Here is a 25,167-nt window from a genome sequence, read left to right as displayed (position 1 = left end):
GGCTAAACTACACTGACTTTTTAAATTAAAATTAAAATTAAAATTAAAAATAGAAAACAGTAGAAGAATATGAGATACTCATAAGATTGTGAGTCAAAGTTGGATCCAACAATGGTCATAATGCAACTTGCTGAGCCCTTCCTGCTGGTAGATGCCCACATCTTTTAGACCACAGTCGTTTAAACGCCACGTTCTAAACACAGCCTGATGACATCATCATGTTTATTTTGTCATACCTTAGAAAGCACCCTTCAGAGCCTGAAAGGACATTATGCAACTATTTTCACATGCTGGGTAGTGCTGCTGAAAAGTAAATTAATCTCATGTTGAAATCGCTACGGAGCCCCTTTCTTCTAGGACATCATAAATCTGATTTGCTATCATAATTAAGCCTTCATATCTCATCATTCTGTGTGAAAATGTCAAAGTTTGACTAATTTAAGAAAGCCATGAATAAAACATTAAATCTCTCTTCTTTTCCTGGCGGGATCAGGCTTCCATACATTGACAGTGGGAGGTAGCAGTTTGAACTTTTAAGATTTCCTCTCTCTCTGACTCTGTCTGAAACTTTCTGACTCAGTCTTTCCTTCTTTCTCATCCTCCCTTCACCAAACCCCTTTCTCCTCAGTCCCCTGCCCCCCAGCTCTCTCCATCTGTCTCCGTCTCCTTCTCATCCCTCACTACATCTCTCCTTCTCAACTTTGCATCATGACCCTCTGTTTCCCTCAACTCTGCCTCAGTCCCCCAACACCACTCTTTCTTCTCTCCATCTGCATCTCTTCCATTGTTTTCTATCCAGATCTGCCTCCTGTCATCCTCCTCCTCACCTGTTTCTGCTCTCTTCCCGCTTCTCTTCCACCATTCTTTCTCTTTTTTAATCTTTTTTTTGTTTTCTCAATCTCATCTTCCTCCCACCTCCAGGTTCTGTCTGCCAGGAAGTTCTTTATTGGGGTTTAAACAAAGGTTGGCATTGCATACACACACACACACACACACACACACACACACACACACACACACACACACACACACAGTTATACTGGGGGGTGTTGTTCATTAGCATAGCTTATGAGAACTTAAAAATGCCCCAGTTCCCCACATCATGGGGTCTCTCCACCGCTGCCTATTATTTGCCAGTCACACAGCTTGTTGCAACATCCATGCACACAAATAAATATAGAACCCAGGAAACGGAAGTCAGTACTCACAGTGGGATAACACTGGGAATTTGAACCTGACAGAGTAAAATCCTGTAAGAAAAAAAATCCACTTCCTTCTTTTACTCCTCCTTCTGTTCAGTGCAATGTGTTAATATGCCCACTCGTCCAAGTAATTCATTCTAATGAAATGCATTTTTCATTAGCACAAATGATATCAAAAGCAAATTGCTGCTTTTGTTACTTTTGTTAGTTGAGACAGGGCTAATGAAGAAATATTAACAAAATGATCTAAAAAGACTTCAGCCAGGCCAGTGGCTCTGTGAGGTTGTGCAGAGGCACGGCGATACTGTGGCAAAATTAATCTTAAATCCCAAAACCCCTTGGAAAACCAGTTAGGCTGAACATTTTGACTCTTTTTCCAATACTGAGTAGCATAACTCCAGAGAAGTTTATTCTAAATATAGTCACTTCTTCAGCACCATGAGTTATCTTACTAACTGCACGTGTAATAACAGTCTCAATATACTCATTTTTAAAACATGTGTCCACTATTTAAACATCAGAAAGGCTGACTTGATTCCACTAGCAGGAAACATGGCTATCATAATAATAATGTAATAATGTGCACAGACCACCAAATTTACATCTATTATCTACAGTCAAGTGTCAATAAGGAGACGTAGAAAGGAACAAATAGACAATAAAAAAGAATAAAATAAAAATAAAATCCACAACATATGTACTTTATAAAAACAACCCCAAAGTCAGGTGAAGTTTTCTGTCAGAATTATCATCATGAATAAAGCCGTCATCTGAATCTGTGCTTGTGAGACTGTCATTGGTCCACAGCAGTTACGTGGTGGAAATACTCATGACAACATGGCATTGAGTGTTATTCTGCACATGATATGTCCTGTAGCATGTAACAACAGGTACAATGTTATATTTAGCGCTAAACCCAAAGTACAGCTGAGGCGTATGGTAATGTTCTCAGTTTTATCAGATATTTGGTTAAAAATCAAACAAATGCATACATTAGATTTTTATCTGATGATGGTTCCAGATGAATAGCTATCACCACTGTTATTACAGTTCAAGGCAACAATATTTGTTGAGCCAGTATCGGCCATTAGGATCCATCAGCTGGGAGGCGTGAGTATGACACAATGTTAACTTAAATAACATAATGGCAACCAAACCAAGTGTTGATATTTGACTATCGTGTTCAAGGTCAGTCACCTTGGGAAATTTTAATTTCCTTAAATCCACCATCTGCCTGCTCTGTATACACAACTTGAACTTCTGGCCAATTTATTAGATTTTTCTTGACGTGGGATATGAAGAGTTAGTATTTCTCACAGTACGAGAGCATGAGCTTGACAAAGCAGGCATGATTGACCCACCCTCATGATTGCCCAGTCACTCATCCAGTTGAGCAAAGCATGCAGTCATCATGAGATGTGCAAAAAGCAGAGAATAGCAGAGAGGTGAATCACCTGCACATTTAACCACACAGAAAATATGAACCCTGCAAACACACACATACAGAGAGAGAGTGTCATGTTTTGGCTTTGTGCAGTGTGAAACAGGGGTTGTGGCAGAGGTATTGGCCCGTTGTATTATTGTCCAGTAGAGCAGATGGAGAGGTTTGTTTCCTCTCAAGGCCTGTGATGGACCACAGAAAAAATCTTTTGTGCTCTTTGGTACTCTGCAGGATGCTGTCCAGGACTACACTTGACGATATACCACAGTTGAAGAGGCTGGCACAGACGGGCATGGGTATAAATACAGAAAAACAGAGGAAAGTTCATACTCTTGTTGAACTGGGGGAGGTGACAGACAAGTAAAGAGAACACAGAGAGGTGCTTTACTTTATCTGTCGGTTAGATTGTTGAATGTTTCAGGATGACAGGATGTATGGTTAAAACAAATGCAACATCCCTCCTTCTGCAATCCTGCTTTCCTTCTTTTGTCTCACTTCATTATTTTGTTCATTCCTCTCTAGTCTTCCTCACATCTTCCTTTTCATACTTGCTTCACTCCATTGTTTCTTTGTCGTGTCTTCGTCTTCCATCCATTTTTCCCTTCCTTCCTGCTGAAACCTCAGGTGTTTCCTTCATCCATCCATCCTCCTCCTTTCCTTTTACTACCCATCATTTCTCCTCCATGCATCATTTCATTTCTCCTCCTCTCTTCTTCATTCTCAGCGATTTGAGGTTGATATTGACAGCTGGATCTATCAATCTGTTTCTCTCTGTCCATTTCTCATTGCCCCCATCTGTGAGAATACACACTCTCCATCTTTAACGGCATCTATTGACCAAGTCCATCTCTTCATTGTTCTCTCTCCACTCCTCCCATGTTCTCATATTGATGGCTTTCCCATCATACAAGCCTCCTGACAGGAGCATCCACACCTCCATCTCCTCACCATCCATCCATCTTTCTTTTCTTCTCTCTCCCTCCAGTGTGTATGCATGTGTATGTGTGTGTTTGTGTTATCCACACGCACTGCAAAGACTGCAGCCAATCCCATTAGCCAGATGAGCAGGCCTCAATGAAGGGGAAAGCATAATGACAACACCAGCATCTCTCTCACACACTCCCCCCCTCACCATCTCTCTCTTTCTCTCACCGCTGTGTGGAAATCAGGTGTGTGTTATTGTTCCCGAGTGTTTAGGCTGTAGCAGGAGAGCCTATCATGTCATGTGTTTCTCGTTCAGGTATGTTTCAGGGTGCAGTGCATGTGTGTCCATGAGCAATCCACAGAAGTGAAACAGTCGCAGTCGAAGATTCACTTCCTGCCGGGTCCACTGCTCTTAAAAATGTACACTCAAGGTAGTTGTAAAGCATTTTCAGATGAAGCTGTTCTCCAACTCGTTGATTTCATGGTGCCATAGCTTTCAGCAGTCAGGGTTTGATTCCCAGCAGGGCCTCTTGAGCTGAAAATATATGCAGTCATGCCACTATAAGTTGCTTTGGATAAAAGTTTCCACCAATATAACAGCTAAATGTGTGATTTGCTGTTTGTAGTTTGAAAGCTTGTGTATGTAGTGTTACTGTTTAAATTAAATTTACCATTTAAAAGATAAAAATATTTAACTCCAGTTTCTAAATTATTCCAAGTTTGGAACAGAGGAGTCCCTCTCTCCTCTATTACCTGCAGGGTCATTACCTGTGGTAATGTGTTGATGCAGTGCTCAGGGACAGTGTCTTTTCATCTCCCTAACTAGCCCCATTAAAATCCATTCAGCTAATGAGCCTTCACTCAGTCCTCTGGTGATTAAGACCTACTGTCTGATCTGTACAGCATCTCACCGACAGGCCCTCTGCTTTCATTTGGCTGCGCTGTGACTCCATTAAGGCACTAAGCACACACTGGTGTACACAGTGCATGTAGAGGAGAGTGGGGTGAGTTGAGACAGTGTCCAAAAGCAAACTGATTATGATTTACATGTTTTGGAAGAGTCCATTTTAGCGAGCATGTGATGCAGTAAGAACAGTGCACAGACGCTCCATGAATTTGCGGTCCCTTGTCAAAAGAGAAATAGATGCCTTAAAAAGATAGTAGTATGTTGAAAGATGGTTCTATGTTATTAAGTTAAACTGCTAACACAACCTTAGGTCTAAGCTGTTGGTTGATTAAAGTTTTAAAGTCAACCTCCAGGTGACTTGGCTCTGTGGCTATTCAGTAGTCTACGCCATAGCTGACGTGTGCCTACATGTAACTACATATCAGGACTGTGAGACACCATGTGGGGAGTGCAAGAGCTGTGATTTCCTGGTGTTGTATTCCCTACAACTTCCTGATAAGATAGAAAATTGATGAGAATCAAGATAATGTCAAGGAAGCTGAAGAAAGGCTCAATATTCTTCTTTTTATAAGACACATCTAGTAAAGCCATCTCCACTGCAAACATTCTGCCCACCAAGACTGCCACTCTATCACAGTGAATGAATAAAACTGATTGCACAGGAGTTGCCTCCTATTCAGTAACAATACAAGGTGCAATAGAAGTTAACTGGATGTAACTTCAGTTATAGGTTCGTCCACTGTTGCTCTATAACCCAGATTCCAAAAAAGTTGGGACGCTTTATAAAAAAGATTGTGATAATTTGCTGATCCTTTCTGACATAAACTCAACTGAAAACAGTTCAAAGACAATATATTTAATGTTTGAATCAAGTTCATAGTTTTTTGTGAATAGATGCTTATTCTAAATTTGCTGTAGCAACACATTTCAGATAAGTTGGCCTCACCAAAAGTCTGGGAAAGTTTGGAACATTCCACAGGTTCACTGGTAACAGGTGATAGTATCATGATTGGGTATGAAAGGGGCATCCTGGAAAGACTCAGTCGTTCACAAGCGAGGATGGAGCGAGGTTCACCACTTTGTAAACACATGATTGGATAAAGGATGTTACTGCGTGAGCTCAGGAACACTTCTTAAAACCATTGTCAGTACACAGCTTGTTTGCAGATGATTGCATTTTGTTTTTATTTACATTCTACACAACATCCCATCTTTTTTGGGCTCAGGGTTGTATATCACATATTGCATGAAGAATGAAAACACGGTAACTGTGGGAAATTTAATTAAAGCACATGCATGTATTTTATATTGCACTGGGGAAATCTGAAAACTGTAAAAGAAAAGCTCCCGTTAACCCCTGCATCAGGTGTGATACTAGCTTTACTCTGAGAGATTACTGCCGTTACTTTTCTTCAAAGATGCCTCAAGTGAAATGTTCATCTCTCCCACACATACAGCAGAGAACTGCTTTAGTTCTACCATTAGCATATAGATGACTTCTATACATGCACACACTCCCACACACACATACACATATGCATATATCAACTCACACCTGTCCATGTGTGACGAGCAACTGAGCGGCAACAAAATTACATAAACCAGCTAATCAAGCGAAGCAGCCTCACCTGTAACACATGTTGATTAGTTGATGGTACTGATGATCAAGGACACCACCTGAGTCTGTCGTTAATTCATTTACCCTCCCTTCCTCCACCTCCTGCTTTCCTCTCGGTTTTCCCATCAATTAAATTCACTTCACAAGTGCTTTTTTGGCAGGACCTCAGGGTGCTGTTACCAAGGCGCTTTTGATTTAATATCTGTCATGCATAGGGAAAATTAAAAAAACAGGGGAAAACAACAACAACAACAACATGCCTTTAGGTCCACATGGAGCCTCGCAGTTGGAGAGCAGGGCATTTGTCCCTGCAGGGCAGATTAGATGTGCGCACCCAGTGGGGGCACGAGGACACACCACCACTCCATCATCTGGGGGATAAGACACAGCTTGAATACATAAATGAATGATCCATTTTCTCTCCTCCCGCTCGACACTTTCCCCACCCCTCTGCTGCTTCTCCGCTGTGAGTCTCTCTGAATTGGAGGGAACTGTTCTTAAACTGTTGGGCCCTCTTGACTGTACGCTACTCGCTCTCGATCACTGTCTCCCTCATTTTCTCTCTAACTTTTCTGACTTTTTGGTGGTTGAGAAGGCAGATGGAAGAGCAGAACTTTGAGCCAGATGGAACAAGATTACAGTTAGACGCAGGAGATGTCGCTTTGCAGAGAACACAGGAGGAAGTGCACTACAGTCTTACATTACAGTGAGACTATGTAACGTTTGAAAGCAAAAATAAGACATTCTTCCTCTTACAACTGAGAAGTTGAATTCATTAGGAATAAAATACATCCTTGTTTAGTTTGATACACTGCAGCCTTACTTGGTCTGGTATGACCAGTAGCTCACGCTCAGTACGGTTAGCCAATGTTTGAAAAATTGCTCAAAACAGACATTTCTTTGTGAGTTTTCTTAAATACTCCTCCACTTGTGCTACAGTATGCTATGTTTTAGCATTTCCTCTTATCCCATAATGTCACCTCTGAAGGACGGGTTCCTTGGGTTGGTTGCTTGTTGCTACTTTCACCGCCTGTCTGTCATTTGTGTTTTTCAAAGCTCTTACAGTCTCTTCAAAATGAAGAATATCCAAACCATCTGAAAATGTAACTGACCCACCCCTCTTGTTTCCTCCATCGTAGGGTTCTCCATAACTACATGCTGTGGCGTATTGTGGCAGCTCTAAGTGAACACCTGTCCACCGCCTTCCGAAGCACCATCCACGAGTTTTCTCGTGAGATTGACGGCACCGAGCAGCAGCTGGAGCTGGGCAGGCTCTGCCTCACTCAGGCCAACAAACACTTCGGCATGGCCCTGGGAGCCCTGTTTGTCCAGCAACACTTCTCCTCACAGAGCAAGGCTAAGGTATGGATGGAGGTGGATGGACTGTATATGGGTGGATGGATTCAGATGGCCTTCAATTTGTCCTGTTTTCGGTAATATGATTTTGTTCATATTCATTTGATAAAATAGATAAATAAATTCATTTAATCTACAGAGTAGTCTAATTCCACGCAAATGGTCATTTGATTTGAAGTGAATCCTTTGAAATTTGAAAAATTAAAATGTGAATTGCATCTCAAGTTCTGCAGGGGCCTAAAACTGAGACATGAACCAGCTGAACATGACTGACACTGCTTAGAGACGAAGCAGGGTCAGACTTCTATTCTCACTTCATTTCATTTCATTCATTCCTGACTGTTAGCTCACCATGCTAACGCAGTGCAATGGCTGCTCTCTAGTTGTGTCCCAATTTCGTATTATACTCTAATACTGAGGATTTGATCATGTTGTGTATTCATGCTTTAAAAGTTAGCAGATAAGTGCTCCACTGTGTTCAGCAGCTATTTGTGAACTCTGTCTGTCTGTTCAATGGGTTTATCAGAGCTTTTTTTTAAATAAGTAGATGATGGGTCATATGAAGAAAAGCAAAGAGCTGAAAGACACAAAAATGCTTAAAAGGGAACTTTCACACTACACGTGTTAATTAGAGAAGCTTTAACTAAACTAAAAACAGTCAATATCTGAAAAATGCACGATTTGATCTTATTGTGCATTATTGTTCCAACAGCACAATGCACAAAGGAAACAGCAAAGCTATTTACGGCTGCAAACACTTAAACAAACTGGGGGTAACAAACTGCAGAAAGATGTAGAGCAACAAAGTATAAGCATTAAATCTCATTTAGCATCTGATTGTTGTTTAATTGGCTTTCCAAAATCAGTCCTTGCCTTCAGGGCATGCATCATTTCCTGTTAGTGGAGTATGTTGTATGGTGTTATTTTTATATAAAAATATGTGGACATACTGTAAGTATCTAGTTTGTATAGGAGCACATCATCCATCTCCTTCTCCCTCTTCCCACTGTTCATTGTTCATCTACTGGAAACAAACAGGACTGGCACAGTCAGAGAGTAAGAGATTTCTTAAAAAAAATGACATTTGAAAATAACCAAATCAGTTGTCTTTAGTCTGTGACTTTACAAAACAAAACAGGCCAAATCTGACCCCATACTTTAACAGAATCTTACGGTTCAGGTGGCAGTACTTTAATTGCATCTGATTCCATTAGATGAACTGATGCAAATAAAATGCCTTCCTGAAGATGTAACTACATCTATTCCGCAACCACAGTTTTAATCAAATATACATTTTAACAGCCACACGGACTCATACACTGGCCTTGGACTTACACACCAGAAAAAAAGCACAAACCATTTTGGGGGTTGGAGTGGACGGATGCATCAGACATTTCAGAATTTTAGGGGCTCATTTGAGCAGCAGTTTTGCTGTACAACTGAACCATGTGTCAAACTGTAACTGCCAGACCATTACTTATTTAATGAAGGTGTTTCCATCACTACTTAGTCTAAAGAAATTACACAGTAATAAGCAATTTATCTGCAATTTTCATTGGCTGCATGAAAAAAAAAATGGACAGCAATCTGTGTGAAACCACACAACCATCAAAGACAGCAAGAGGAAAATCCACATAGCTGACTATGGCCTTTGGTCAGGTTTTTAGAATATGACTGCACTTACTACTGAAAGCATTTAATGATCTTTTACAATGGTCTGAGACATTTCTACTCATGGAAAACAAGACTTCAGATTTCAAGACTTTTTCACCATTTCCCATGTCAACACTAGAACTCTTTTCTCTTTTCTCGATCTGTCTGTTCCAGTTCATCATTTTCTTTGGCTCTGTGGGGGCAGTGTGTGGTGGGGGTCCACCTGATTCTGATGGATTCCTGTACTGGGATCTGGAAATACCATCCATGTCAATCCAAACTGTCTCCAGTCTCTACTCTCATTCACTGCTTTTTTTGTTTCTATTTTGCTCTCTGCCTAGGTCAAACGCTACTAATCCCCCTACTCTGCCCTTTGGTCCCCTCTCTTTAACCTTAATCTTCCCCCATATGTATTTTTATCTTAGTCTCGTGTCCATTCTTGGGCATGGGGATATGGTTCCCAATGGGATTTCTAACCTCTGTAACCCCATGCTCCTTCTTTAAGCCCTCCATCATCTCCCTTTCATCTCTTTCTTCTTCTCCTCTCACGGACCACCCTACATGCTTTATCTTATATTGAGCTGCTTTCTTCTTCTCTTGCAAACTTTCAAATCTCTGCCGAAGTTCAGGACTATAAAGCATAAAGCAAGTCTGACACAAGTGGATAAGTTCTTGGCACTAATTACTTTCTATGTACTGTACTTTAATTGAAATTTAAGTTGCCAAGATCCTAATGTTTCATTTAAGATTCTAATAAGATACCAAGTGTAAATTTCAATAATGCTTCAAGCTAGTGGAGCCTTTCTGATTAATGGAAGTCTAGACGAGGGGGATTTTTTGGATGAGGTTTACAATTTGGCAGGTTTTTGCCAGATGAAGTGGGTGCTAATCCCATCAGCATCTAAACACAATTCAAACCATCCACACTTTTCTTGATCCTTGTACATACTGCAGTGTCTGATGTGGGCAGGATAGAAAGTCTCATGCTGGGTTTTGGTATTTTCCATGTTCCCACTGATCATTTCACATTGCTGGTAGACATCAGTCGCTACTAGGTTGGCATGTCCGCACAGGTCGGAGACCTCATTACCAAAACGAGAGGTATTGGCCTCGCTGCCAGTGGCGATGTGTGAAGACTTGACTGACTCGCTGATGCTGCTTATCTCAGCATGAACAGGAATTAATGAGTCTCAGGAGCTGAAGCTGAGAGACAGTAGACAGAGTGGGAAACACAAGCTTTTTTTGTTAGTCTGAATTGCCAATGTAGAGGGAGCTGAAGGACACAAATATGTCCCAATGTCATTCAAGAGTAGCATTCCTGTTAGCAGTAGTTTGAGAACGCAACAGTATAGTTTTTTAGATTTAGGTGAGGTTTAGGCTGTAAATGTTGATGATTCTGCAAATCGGATTATGTTCACTGCCAGCAATTTTCTAACTCTCCCTCTCTGGCAACTCCATTATTGTTTAAGTTTGGGAATAACTACCCTTAGATTTTTCTTTGCTACATAAAGGGCACACTGCTGGCCTTGAATTAAACATATTTTAATGAACTGGTGTCAGCTAGGGTTGGGCGATTGGACGAATATATCGACTATCGTGATCGGCTGAGTCAATTGCCGGTAGTTGTTTTTTTCGGGGAGGGGGCTGTCATTTTATTTTCCTAATTCATGATCTGCCCCTCAAGAACAAGTGTGGGCTGTGGTGCAGACAGATTCTGTTCAATGAGTTAATCCAGTTGGACAAATAGGCCAGCACAGGCAGAGAGAGGCAGCGGGGGAAATGGTGTGTGCAGCCAGAATAATTTCACATTTAACTCAGTGAATTAAAGGTTTGCTTGGACCAAAGCAGAGTCGGTGATTGAATAGCAGAAAAGACACACTCAGATGGTTTTGGTAAGTTTTATTTTGTTTCTGTGGAGTTTGAATGAAGTGTGTTTTACGAAGAATTAACAAGGCGATTAAGCTCAATCGATTAAGCGATTAAGCTACTTTTGTGCTTCCAACATTGCCAAAAGCATTACAGTTTCACTCTTTCTGTTTTTCTACCTTTCACAATAAAAGCCCCGGACATATACACTGTGTAACTGCTGACCAGTGGGAGGTTGAACTCTCCTAAAACCTTTCGCCAACAGGCAACTCCAACTCCTCTAAAATAGCATACAATAGGTGTAAGAATATTTTTGTAAGAGTTTATTTTGTTATTTATTAAAACCTGCTGTCAACACACATCTCTCAGCTGAAACTACAGGGGAATGTGCAAATATATCAACAATCAGCGGTTGCTGGGCTGAGAGTGGCCGGCTGGAAAATTTCAACATCACCCTAGCAGCAGCTAAAATAAAGATGATCAAAATCGAATCCTTTCTTTACTGAACTCAGCTGTGTCCGGCTCAGCCTGAAGCACTCATTTACAACATCTGTGCTCTACAGTTGTTTCACATGTAAGTGAAAATTAGAGTGTGTAGATGACAAAAATAATTTGGCAGTATCGACATGATTGACTGCGAGTTCTGATGAGGGGTTTTAATTCATGGTTTGCTGAACTCAGACACTAATAAATCTGTTCTCTGCCTTTCTCTTTCTCCACTAACACTACCGTACGATTGTGTTTTTGTAGCTCCAGCAGTACCAACAGACAGAAAGGTCTTTTGCAGTAAAACAATCAGTTGATTGCTTCAGGCACATACTCACTAGTGTGGAGAATTTCATGGCATCTAATGGTGACGTTGCAGATTGCAACCAACAGAATCACCGGCTGCACTGCTCACTGAGCTAACTAGTTAATGGAAGCTTGTGGCTGCAGCCAAAGATACGGAAAGAGCAGCAGTCAACGGTTACTTTGGTGACATGCTGTCCCCTGTTTGTTTGGAGCAGTCGCCTCTTACTCACCATACCTTTGAGGTGGAGCTTACTTCGGGGAATTTTCTACCTCTTCATGGATTCATCTGGTATTTGAGTAAAAAACAAGGACAAAAGACATTTTTAGTAATCATTGTTTCATTAGTGACTCATCCCATTTCAGTCACTTTGACTTGCAGCTGGATAACAGAACTGTATTTCATGTTGTTTTTCAAAATAACTGAAATTCAGTGATGGTAGAAATGCTTCAAATTGTGGTCTGTGGTGTGTTTCAGCTTTACATAGGATCAGTGGTAATTTCATATTGGACACTGGTAATGCACATTATACATAACTATCATCAGGAAGTGCAGCAGTGGGACTACTGTATGACGAAGGAGGGAAATCCACCATAAAATCCATATCATCAGTTAGTAACACAGCAGCACTTCACAGAAAAACACACTTCTTGGATATGGGGAATTCCAACGGGATAAAACTGGTGTTGATTTTTTTAGTATTTCTCTATAACATTAAATATGCATGAGTGAATAAACAAGAAACAAAGGAAAAACAGCTTTGGGTGCAGTTTAAATAGTAATTTCATACTAAATCCATTTTTTAATTGGATGTAGAGTCAGTTGATACACTATCTACTGGTCCTGCTCCCTTGTGTTATTTTATCTAATGTTACGTTACTTTTTCCAGAGAAAATCCAGAAATTCTGTCGACTAGACCAATGGCTCAGCTAAGTAGGTGCCTCGAGGCGGGTCCAAGGGTGCTGCAAGATTTAGCATGTTTTCAACTTGTCTGTCCATCCTGAACATGTTATTGCCTTGAGGGAATTTGTCACAGATTTGCCCTTGGATTTAAGGTCAAAGGTCATGGTAACCTCAAAAAACCTGCTTTTGGACATAATTCAAGAATTCAAACACTATGACAAAGTTTCACACAAATGTCTCACAGGATAAAATGATGACATTTTATATCCAAAAGGTCAGCTTTACCGTGACATCATGATGTTCCACAAAAACACTTTTCTGGCCATAATTCAACACTATAATTCAGGAACAGAAGGGAAGACTGTGACCATGTTTCACACCTGGTCAGATACTGAATTGGTGACTCTAATCTTGGTGTCCACCTTCAAACTGTTCAGATCTTCTGTGCTGCAGGGTTGAAGATGTGTGTGTAGTAGCTTCGTTGCAGGAACATCCATATTTAAAGCTCTGTAGTCCAACACAAGCCCATTAGTTCTGCTGATATTGAGCTTCAGGTGAATGTTGTTGCACCATATGATGAAGCTCTCTGTCAGTCCTCTGAACTTCTCAGGAAAAATAGTCTCTAAGTTAAGGTAGCATGTTTCTCACTGGAAACTATCCATTGGAATCATACATGTCAGTATATAGCTTTTACTAAATTCCTTTGTTCTCGTATGAATCTGGACCAACATGGATGTAAAGTGTATTTACATTAACTATGAGTTACTAGGAGTGTTTCAGGAGCTCAGCAGACAGAAAAATAATGAAGGTCAAAGCAAACAATGGAAAGATGTGACACTGTAAACAGAGCTCAAAAATGCTGATACATCTCAGCCTTCAACACAGTCTGACAGGACTTAATCTGAGCCTACCAACAAAACAGCCAAATGGACGCTGTTGGCTGCTTGTGTAAGATGGATAGCCATCATTATCCAATCCGAGAGCATTCATTGTGGTATTGCACGTTGCCAACATACAGCATATGTGTGATGTGTCTCTCTCATCTCTGGTAGACATGAAATCCATCAGAGGAGTCAGACCTGTGGGCTGTGCTCTCTTTCCCCCATTAGCCTCACATGTCCCATTCAAATACTTATTTGTCTTTGTACACTTTAAATATAAGCTCTTTTGAATTATAAGAAAATAAAATAAATCTGCAGAGCACCTCGCAGCTTTAAGTCTAAGTGATTGAGAATGGGACTTTATTATTTAACTTAATTAATTAATATATTGATATAGAACATAAAGTTGGCAAAACTGCTAAACATTTGTGTACATACAGTATATTTATGTTAAGGGTTGGGTGGCTTGGGGTGCTTGGACAAAAAATGGTTCCTTTGAAGGGGTGTCATGGTCTACAAAAGTTTTGTAACTACTGATGCCCCCAAAAGATATTTGAAAAATCTGATGCATACTACAATAGTGCAGTAGTAGCAATTCTACTGGTGTCAGTGTCTTGCTTTCAATTTCAGCTGGTAAAAGAGATACTTTGGGTCACATGAGTAAAATGTGAGTCATTACCAGGCAGTATAGACATTAAGACAAGTGACGTAGCAGTTACCCGAGGTGACCCTCAGATGTTATAGACAGAGGAACAGTGGAGAAACAATGTGGCAGTGTAAGAATGTCAGCCAGCACAGGTTCCACAGCGGTGTGTGTGTCAGGGTTCTAAGACATTTTCTGAATGTGTTGTGCACCAGCTAAAACAGGGTGAAAAGTCTCTCTTTAACACTGAAAAACAGCTTATCTGCTTGATTATGACTGCGTGGATGTGGTTTGAAGAGAACTGACCGACCAACCAACCCAACAACCGTCATCAGATTCTGATTCAAATGCTGTTAAATCCTGATTGATGCATGGAAATACATGACTTCACATTCACCCAGCCCACTTCAAACCAGTTAGAAATGCACAGAGGACAAAACAAAAAGAGAAATCTGTCGTGTGAGTGTGTTCACGTCAGACTGTATAGAAGAAGCTGACTGACAAAAATATGTTTTAAAAGTTCTTCTCATATGATGTGATCTTCCTCCAGGTGCAGGAGCTGGTAGAGGACATAAAACACTCCCTGGATCTGCGGCTGCATGAGCTGGACTGGATGGATGAAGCCACCAAGGATGCTGCCAGAGCAAAGGTTCGGAGTCTAACTCAGCTTGTGCATCACAACCACGACTCCCTGCCAGATCCGATTAGTATTTGAAAAGAATTTAATTATTTCTTTGCAATTCTTTTCTTTCCGGGGGGTTTGATTGATTGCCTGGTTAGATGGAAGTGTGTGATAGAATACATCAAGGGCCTGACATTGAGAAGTGAGGATCGCCTAATCCGGATCTCTCTGTGGTGCTGATTTAGGGTCTGCACTGCAAGATATCCCTTCTAATACTTTTACAATCTGAAGTTATAATCCTTTTAGAGGGCCATGCTGAATATAAAGAGCTTCCCTGTAATCCTATTACATTGGGTTTGCTTGATTAGTTGATGCATGTGTGTGTGTGTGTGTGTGTGTGTGTGTGTGTGTCCAGATGATTGTGTGCCTGAGTCCAAAAATGAGTGTGTATGAGTGGTTATTAGTTACTGCAAGTGGATGTGGGGTGATGTTGGACCAGTTGTTTCTCTTCCTCTTTCTCCATCACACTGTCCTCTTCCTCTCTCCCAGCTGAAGCACATGATGGTGATGACAGGATACCCAGACTTCCTGCTTAAACCTGAGCTCATAGATGAAGAATATGGGGTGAGTCACAAGCTTTTTATTTCACTCTGTGCTGTGCGGTCATCTTCATCCGCACAAGCACCCACATATTATGCGAACAAATTCTACTTTCCAGGATCCCTTCTCACGCTCTGTCTTTAGAGCAAGCCTCTATTAGACGTTACCATGCATCCTGGGTGATTGTATTCAGATGGAGCAAAAATACATCATGTGCAAGAGTAAATCAGCCTGAAGCACACTGACAAGACTGTTCAAATAAATCATATACTTCAAGTATGTTGATAAAACCAGGAGGCGTGTATAAAACCGGGTCGCAGGCAGCTCGGCTGTCAAGAATATGCAATCAAGAGTTTGTTGATGGAAAACTAGTCGGGGCAGCTGTATAAACAGATGTATACTGTACGTTTGGGGACAACTGGGATGAGTTTTGCTGTGATGTGGGTGGTAGTGAAATCCAGATTTGAAAGCTATGAACCAATCAAATGCATCGTGAAGGTGGTGTTCAAAGTAGGGTGGTGATTTAAAGAAGAAGAAAAAAAAGCAAATCCTCTCAACCTATCATAAGAGCATTTACTGAAGTGCTGTACTTGCAGTTCTGAGGTGCTTAAACATGATTGTTTTCCTTTATCCTGTTTTACACACCGCATGTCAGAGGAAAATATTAGTTCTTCTTACTTTCCCAGCTACAGTTTGCAAATTCAGGTTTACATAAATCTTTGATCAGCTTGTTAAATATGATAAATTGTTTCGTTTCAATAGTTGAAACTACCCAATATTATGTCACCTTGATACAATTAGCTTCACCTTGACCAGCTGAAATATAAAAAAAATGAAGTTTAAATGTTAGAATTACAAAATGCATAAGTAATAATACATTGGAACAATTGCACTGGGGCTAGTCTACACTACATAATGAGGTCTCATAAAGGCATCGTCTGCAAAGATGTTTTTTTTCTTGAATATTTCAAAGCCTACATCATTTCCATTCATGTTTTCTAGCTAGCAGCGTTGGGCAGTAAAGCATTACTCAGTATCATGTTACATTAATGTGATTGACCTTTCAGTAACTAGTAGCCTGGTGTAAGGGAATATGATCTGAAATTTAGTAATTATAGTTACTATTCCCAGTTACTGTTACTTTGACATTTGAGGGTTGGCTTGTTCGCTGTCTTACCAGGAGTCAGGGGGTGTGTTGGTATCTGGTATCTGGGTGGCCTTCAGTAAAGAGTGTGTGTCGTGTGGGTGTGGAGGACTTTGGAATAGTTTACAGGCACATTTGACTTAGCTGTTGGCTCATTGCTATGTTTTTTTGTCTGCATTAACTATCAGTTAGTGGAATATTACAGAACCACTGGCATTAATGTGTATCAGCATCAGAAAAACATTGCTCCACAGTGCTACTAGTGGTCAAAAACATCACAACAGCCCTTTAAATAAAGAATTGCAGTACTTCATTGGCTAGGATGAGTGAAAATTCAGCACAACAAAAATGCGTGTCCTCAGCTGTTTACAGCTTTTCCCAAAACAGCTGCATTAAATCTAACATTGAGGAAAAACTGGCAGCTTTTCATTAGGAGTTTACTGACAAGCAAAGAGTTGCTTCACCTGTGTTACTGGTTCTTCTCCTCATGTTGAAAGTTCATACTCTCAAGGGTGGCAGGTGGATGTGGAAGCTCTGTTAACGGCAAACTTCCTCCATCTGCTACCACGATGTTAAATAATTGTCTGCACAGATGTGCATTTTTGTCACAAACTGACAGAAGCACATCTGGTCCTGTGAGACTAAACAAGCAAAGCAAGCAGACAAGAAAGATGATGTGTTTACTGTCAGTTTAAAGGATGAAGATGTTACTAAAGCAAGCTGAATTAAATTCTTTTGGAAAGTGAGCAAAACCAGTTTTCAATCAGTGTGAAATGAACTACTACATGTGCATTTTAATGTTCGGCACCAGCACCACGACAGGGAAATAAACCCTCATACTGAATCCCAAATAAGTTGTGGCACAAGCTAACACCACAGATTACCACTATGAGCAATGTGTACAGCTAAGCAGTAGCTGACCAGCTCTGTCCACCCCACCTCATTTCACACATGTTAACAAAGTTGAAGAAATAGTTCGATTTTGGGAAATGCACTTATTTGCTTGCTTGCAGAGTTATATTAGTATGTCGATACCACTATCTTGTTTTTGTGCTTATGGGCAGATTTTGTAACCATAGAGACAGAGACAGGCTAACTGTTTCCCCGTGTTTCCAGTCTTTATGCTAAGCTAAGCAGCTGCTATAGCAATAGCTTTATATTTAGTGTACAGACATGAGAGTGGTATCAAACTTCTCATCCAGGTTTCCAACAGAAAGTGAGTAAGTGCATTTCCGGAAAATGTCCCACTATTCCTTTCCTTTACCATACTGTGTTCACACTCACAACCACTTCATGTCTGTGGTTTTGCAGTTTGATGTGGATGAGAAGACCTATTTCAAGAACATCCTCAACAGCATCAAGTTCAACATCAAGCTGTCAGTCAAGAAGATCCATGAAGAAGTGGACAAGACAACGTGAGTGTCATATTACACAAGCTAAACTAGCCAGCTATCTCATCTCACTGACACGCAGTGCAAAGCAATCAAAGAACGTTAATATATTTGAAATCCCATCTGAGCTCCTGCAGCTGAGGCTCACACCGGACGCTACAGTTACATCACTGTGAATGTGTGTCTCTGTAATATGCTTGACATGCCTAACATGTGTCCCTGTGAATCCCTTTTTAGTTTGACATATTTGTTGATGCGCCTCTAAATTAAACCAACAGATACCAAATCGACATACACAGCTGGAGAAAATCCATTTGATTTACTTATCTATAGCAGCCAGGCAGCAGCAAAGTGCTGTGGGACATGCGCTTCATTTTTCTGAAATACAGCCCTGAACGCCTGGATTGAGTGATTCTCTGCTATGACAACACATTACAGTCACATTAGTATTCCAAGGTGCTCAAAACAACTGTATCATTAGCCCACACTCAACACCCTGAAGAGTTAAATCACATATTCCCCCTTTATCACCAGAAAGCGAACCTTTCATCACTCACTCTGTCTTGTGGCTACGAACAAATAAAGAATGAAACACTCCTCCCTGTGTTTGTCTCTCCTCCATCTCTGCACAGTCCATGCAGAGCCATCAGTCTTTCACTCCAAGAACAAGGGCATCTCACACTTTCAGAGTTAGTCATTTGGGGGATTTTGTGCCAATCGATTGGTCTGGCTTTAAGTGGATTACCATAAAGGAACTGTCCGCGGTTTCATATGCAGAGAGGAACTTTGGCCGTGGGACCACACACGCTGAATATTTCTCACCAGGGTGGTTTAAGAGAGATAGGCAGAGGTGTTTGGAATTCTGTTCAGGATAGGGGTGTGTTTCGAGTAGGTAGATTGGTGAATTGAGTGTGTGTGTGTGTGTGTGTGTGTGTGTGTGTGTGTGTGTGTGTGTGTGTGTGTGTGTGTGTGTGTGTGTGTGAGGGATCACATCTTTAAAACCATGTTTGTTTGACACTGTTTTTCTCCTCAGGTGGCTTCTCCCCCCTCAGGCCCTTAATGCCTACTACCTCCCTAACAAGAACCAAATGGGTGAGTGCCTGGCTCTTCATTGCACATACTGATATTTGTCTTCTCTCTGTCATCTCACACACACACACACACACACACACACACACACACACACACACACACACACACACACACACACACACAAACACACACACACACACACACACACACACAATCCATCCCCCATTGCTATTCTGCACCAAGACATGGGCCATGCATAAGTTACATGCAATTACGCCATGTTGCTGCCTGTTGTCGACAAGTCAAACACGACGGCTGCTTAGAAAAAAGCGTCCACCTCCTCATATCATATTCCTTCTCATCGCTCACTTTCTACTTCGATCTCCACCACACATACTTAATACCTCCCTGGAGGAAAAACAAGCAGTAACATCTTCCCGAGTTTTAACAAATCTAGCCTTGCGATGTCACCCCTCCCTCCCTCCCTCCCTCCCTCGTCTTCTCCCAGGATCAGCCCGCTGTCTGTGTCTGCCTGCCTGCTGGATTAAATCTCTTGCAGAAAAATCAATGGTGTGCTCGCAAGCTGATGCTAGAGGATAGGAGGAGTCAGACAAACAGTCATCAGAGTCCCCTGGGTCATTTTTTAACACACACATTTCTCTCACTTAACCCAGCTACTTCAGTTCTCAGCCCTGTACATGTAGTCATTTTCAGACTTTTTTATGTATATATAAAATTAATATCGGCTACTTAAGATGTACCTCCATCTCTTTGGCTTCTTTTATTTCATGTCTGGAATCAGGTTCCGTTTGAAGATAATGAGACGAGGACAGAGGTTTAATTAAAAGTTGCTCCTGAACATTGTCCCTTTTTTTTCTCTTCATGAACAGCTTTATCGATACAGAGTCAGTTTCTACTTTCATTTAATTGGCTCACAGTCAGTAAATGACTGGCTTCACTGACAACCTACACATTAACCAACATGCTTTAAAGGCTGCAGTTATTTAAATGACTAATTAAAATAACTAAAATCATGAAGAGTCATCCTCTCAGGAGCATGAATGTCTGTACCGTGCAGTGGTTTGAGGGGCACAACCTGACATTAAACATCCAAAAATTAAAGAAATGGTCTTCGATTCCAGGTCTGCTGGTGATTACAGCCCAGTTTTAATCAACAGGGAGAGAGTTTAGCAGGTAACAGCACACAAGTACTGAGGTATTCATTTTGATTCTCAGTGACAATGGGCTCATCAAGTGGAAAATGTTCAGGAATTAGCCAGCTTCTGCATTATCTGTGAAAACTCAGGGTTCATGGAGTGGATAAAAGCATTCCTCTACACAGTCAAGGCAGCTATTGAATCTATTATTCGACATGGCATCCCAACATGGTTTGGTTACCTATTCATTAAACTCAAAAAGCAACTCCAAAACCTGATCACAAGGGCTGGAAAAATGATTGGCATGCTGCCCCATCTTCTCTCCAGATATGTGAGGAGACGGTGAGGAAGCAGGGCCTTAAAATCACCTGTGACCCAAATCACATCCTTCACACAGAGGATGAGCTGATGCTTTCAGGCAGAAGGTACAACTTTCCAAACTGTATGCTGAACAGGAATACATTTTGTCAATCAAACTACTGAACAGTAAGAGGTGAAGTGCGTGCGTGCGTGCGTGCATGCGTGCGTGCGTGCGTGCGTGCGTGCGTGCGTGCGTGCGTGTTTTGGGCAGTGCAGTTTCTTTTATGTATGGCACCTGTGCAGTATCTTAGGACATCTGTTCCATATCCTTGGCATGACATCTTTGGTGTGTGATGTTGAAGTTCGTCAATTTGTTCTCTTGAGGCCCAACGTGAAACAAAAAAAACAAAAAAGCTACCCTCATCTCTCATCTCTCTGATCCATACAATAGTTGAAATATTTCAGTCAACTAATCAATCAGAAGCAGAAGTTGTTGTTAGCAGAGCCTGGTTAGGTGACTAAAATGTCCACCACAAGTTCCCAAAGTCCAAAGCATTATCTGTCTGAAAATGGCTTGTTTTGCTCAAATAACAATAGATATTTAATTTGTGAGGATATGAAACAGATAAAAGCAGCAAATAGGCAATGTTTGTCATTTTTGCTCAATACTGGAGATAACCTTTTTTCTGCATTAATTCATTCTTCCAGCACTTCACTTTTTTCTATCTTTTGGTGTGAAACACATTTTTATTTTGCCATTTTAATTAACTCTTTCTAAATTTAAAGCTATGAGACAGTATGTGGGGGACATCCTGTGACTAGTTCAATGATAATATACCTAAGATTACTTAAAGTGTTGTTTTAGTTTAAAAAGTTCAGGACATAGTAATGGTTTCAATAAACAAGATGTCTTCTTCAGCGTGTATGATGGTGTGGAATATGTGTGGAAGTTTAGCCGTCGTTGGGAAGTGCAGTGTAATGTTGAACTAATTTTGGACCCAACAGCAAAACTCAGACTTGCAGCTTGTGATAGTTTAAATGCAGATTTTTGATATCATGTTGAGATGGAGGTCTGGAGAGCTGAGCCAGAATGACGGTGGAGCGGAGCAAGCAGAGGGAGCAGAGTAGTTGGCTGGAAGGCAGATTGGCAAAGGCAGGGTGAGGCATGCAAACAGAGACCACAGAGGGATGATGAACCTGAGGCAGAGGAAAACACAGAATTAAACGAGACTCAGGCAAACACGAAGAAAATACTAACAAGACTTAAACTTGGCTGTCGCGTTCACACCATGTTGGTGAACTGAACGATCTGGTGAAGAGTGGAGTGTAGAGCAGGGGTGTACAGTGTGTACTGCAGGAGCTTGATGTGTGGATGGGTGGCAGGTGTGCAGGTTGATTGGCAGCAGGCGGGAACATGAAGCACCACGCCCAAACAAACAGACACAAACAAACAAACAGGGGACCACCAAGAAATGCAAGGGACGGACAAACAGAAACACTGGGGCTGAGGAAGAGGCACAGCAGGACCAGGGTTCTGGTCGAATGCTCAAAACAATTATATTTTATGTCTTTCCAAAACACTTCACCTCAGTGGAAGACGTCATGAGGTCGAGGAAAAACATGTAGAAATAAGGAGAATCCAACTACAGTTGCACAAGGCAACATAATTACATGACGGACAAGACAGACTGTGTTAAGCCCAATGTGCTGAATATGATCTGATGAGCCTGTACATGTAGACGCTGAGTGAATACCTTGAAAGGTTGGCTCGTTGTGCATTGAAGCTGTCATGGCTGATACAAGCTGTGGATGTGGAAAGTGACATGTCGATCACTTTAAATGTTGCTGCCTCAAGGAACAGCATTATCATCTCTCCTTTGGTAAAGGCTGATTCAGTGTATATTTTGCTAACAAAGATACCAAGCTTAAGCACCTTTCCTTAGCATTTAAAGAATTAATAACGAACTCTTATCATGTCTACCACTTAGAAACTTCCAGGTCCTCTCACTCAGTTAGGAACCCTCCTATCAAACACTGCTATTTGACCGCTGCCCATGACATGCAGCTTCCTCTGGATAAAGCAAGAGCTTGCCGGTGTTGTATTTGGTCTGTGTGCTGAAAGAAACACGTTTGGGCAACTGGAGAGACTTTCCGTCACTGTCCTCTATAGCAGTCGTACTGGGGGATTTGGGATGGAAGCATGGATGTACGGATTTTACATCAACAGCTCTGAGGCTTCTGTGTTTTCCATTTCCTCCTAACTGTCTTCTTCCCTGCAAAGGACTCTCATAGTGAAACCAGAGTGTGTGATATTAATTAATAATGAGTTGTATCTGGACATTTCCACTTCCCTCATGTTGTTTCTTTATCTCTCTTCCAGTCTTTCCCGCCGGCATCCTTCAGCCCACTCTCTACAACCCTGAGTTCCCACAGTAAGTAGCCCCCCTCCTGTCCCTGCCTGTCCCTGCTGTATGCTCCATAGGGAGGCAACAACATCACCACAGCCACAACAACGGAGGTCATTAAAGGCTGCCTTAGTCTGGCAAGCTTCTGCTTCCCTGAAGTCCCAACACACCTGATTAAACCAATTTAACTACCCACCAAGAGCTCAATTACTGAACAAGGTCCTGCTAATGGAACAGGTGTCATTGAGAGGTTGCCTCCCTAAATTTGAGTCCATCGAGTAATTTGATGGTGCATGAAAGTAGATAGCCTCCCTGTCTGTCTCCCAGTTCTATTTATCTCACTTGTTCTCATTTCTGGCTCTCAAATAAGCTCTTTGTGATGAGGAATTCATGCCTTGGAGTCACAGCATTATTGAACAAAGCGATTCATAACTTTCGTCACACATTTAAATCAGAACACAAATTATTTCTTCTTCTCTTGTGCATTTTAGATATAAAAGCTCTCATGTGGAGTATTTCATGGCCAATAGTATATTTTGGAATACCGCTGCTGATCAGCAATGCAGCATTTAGAGACAATGTATAAAATCTTTAAAGACCTATTAAAGAACTTTAAGCCAAACAAGGACCAAGTTTTTTCCACACAACTAATATGGAAGCAAATAATTTCCATAATTATTTGAATTTCATCAGCAACTGAATACGTCATCTTGAAATGCATGTTTAATGTTCCACTGAAACGTCACTGATATCCAGGCTCGACTGCCTTTCCTTGATATCCCAGCTGTTCAGATTTGATTTTTTAAATCTTGAATTGTAATGTTTGAATTTGACCAGGTCATTTTGAATACTGGGTGTTTGAATTTTCTGTCTGGATTTGTCAGCATTAAACTTTTGAATCTGCAAAGTTTAGACTAAGGACAGGAGAATTCAGACCTCATTCATTCCAACAGATGTTTTCCAAAGTAAGATATTTCAGTGCTATAAATTCAGCCGTATTAACCCAGCATTAAGTATTCAGTAGTGATGAAAACTCAAAATTAGGTTTTCAGTTGCTGCTAAGTTTCATCATTATGACATTTATTTGCTTCTACAATTGAGAAATATTTAAGGATTTCTAAAATTTAAGAATTTCTAAAACATAGATTAAAAGATTAATTTTAATTGAACTAGGACATCAAATTTCACGTCTTGGCCTTGGAGATAACAAATTCATAAAATGTTTTCAGTACTTTTTGATATATACTGTGTAAACCTTTCAGTCTGCAGCAAGAACGTATTGAGGTTCAGTACTCATCTATGAGCATATAACAACCAGCAAGTAATCATAATGAAGTGTGCTGATCAGAATACGAGGATATATTCAGGTGTGGGCCTCCTATAGACAAACATGATGTAGAAATGGAGATTTATTTGCTATTATATGCTAATTATTTATTTATTGTTGATTCGTACATCAGTTGTCACCGCTTTATTTTTTAGATTGCACTTTTTGATTTCTTTTTAAATTGTTTTTCGTGTCAGGGATTGATGTAATTGTGTTGTTGTCTTGCTCAGCAGTACAACAACAACATTTCTTGGATGTTGAGAAACCTGACTGACTCGTGTATCTCATGCTAATGAACAGTCCTTTTTCACAGCAGACATTTAGATGTCACAGCAGGAAAAGTGCAGGTGTTTGTTTCCAATATGAACAATGGCTCTGTTCTGTCTCAGTAAGCCATGGCTGTGACAGTGAGCCAGCATGAGCATCACCAGGACCCTGAAACTGAAGCAGCTAAATGGAATTCAGCCATCATTCATTGTATTATCCATGTCTGTGCTTTTCCTTCTGTCACATGTCAAAATATCGTCTGGGACAAAGGCCTTTAACAGGCCTCTGTAGGCCCACTACATCAGCTAAACAATCACTGTATTTCTAGCCTTTTCTAACCCTTCATGCGTACAATTTACTTATAATTAATAATTTACAACTGTGTATGATTGATATTACCCCCGACCGTTTATCAGAGCATACCACAGGGTAGACAGTGGCTTGACTCCCTACCTTCCAGACCACCACTGCTTTTGTTTCATTCATTCAGTGCAGTGTGAAAATCCACTTACGTGATTCACATGAGGTAAGCAACTGTTTTGAAGAAGCTTTCTGCGGTTCCAAACTGAAAAATGAAAATGAATCATGCAGACAATGTGCAAACATGGACACTGTAAAAAAATAAATAAATAAATAAATAAATAAATAATAATTAAATGAGTTTTTCCATTACAAGGATCGGCAGCTAATACAAAATGTCAGATGTAGGAGTGAACACACCAGCAAGGAAGTGTTTCA

The 25,167-nt window shown here is 40.8% G+C and overlaps 1 protein-coding gene across 1 annotated transcript in view; it reads left to right on the top strand.

Annotated features, from left to right (window-relative positions):
* Positions 1 to 25,167, top strand: part of LOC139336902 (endothelin-converting enzyme-like 1) — a 48,100-nt gene that overhangs the window by 14,320 nt on the left and 8,613 nt on the right. The window contains exons 7-12 of the mRNA XM_070971205.1: positions 7,232 to 7,454; positions 14,735 to 14,833; positions 15,356 to 15,430; positions 17,862 to 17,965; positions 18,975 to 19,033; positions 22,811 to 22,862. Of these exons, the coding sequence (XP_070827306.1) occupies positions 7,232 to 7,454; positions 14,735 to 14,833; positions 15,356 to 15,430; positions 17,862 to 17,965; positions 18,975 to 19,033; positions 22,811 to 22,862 (612 nt within the window). The remainder of the gene's footprint in view (positions 1 to 7,231; positions 7,455 to 14,734; positions 14,834 to 15,355; positions 15,431 to 17,861; positions 17,966 to 18,974; positions 19,034 to 22,810; positions 22,863 to 25,167) is intronic.

This window comes from Chaetodon trifascialis, chromosome 9 (assembly GCF_039877785.1).
Source record: "Chaetodon trifascialis isolate fChaTrf1 chromosome 9, fChaTrf1.hap1, whole genome shotgun sequence".
Lineage (NCBI taxonomy): Eukaryota > Metazoa > Chordata > Actinopteri > Chaetodontiformes > Chaetodontidae > Chaetodon > Chaetodon trifascialis.
Note: the sequence above shows the minus strand (reverse complement) of the source record. Positions and strands in the feature narration are given on the sequence as shown.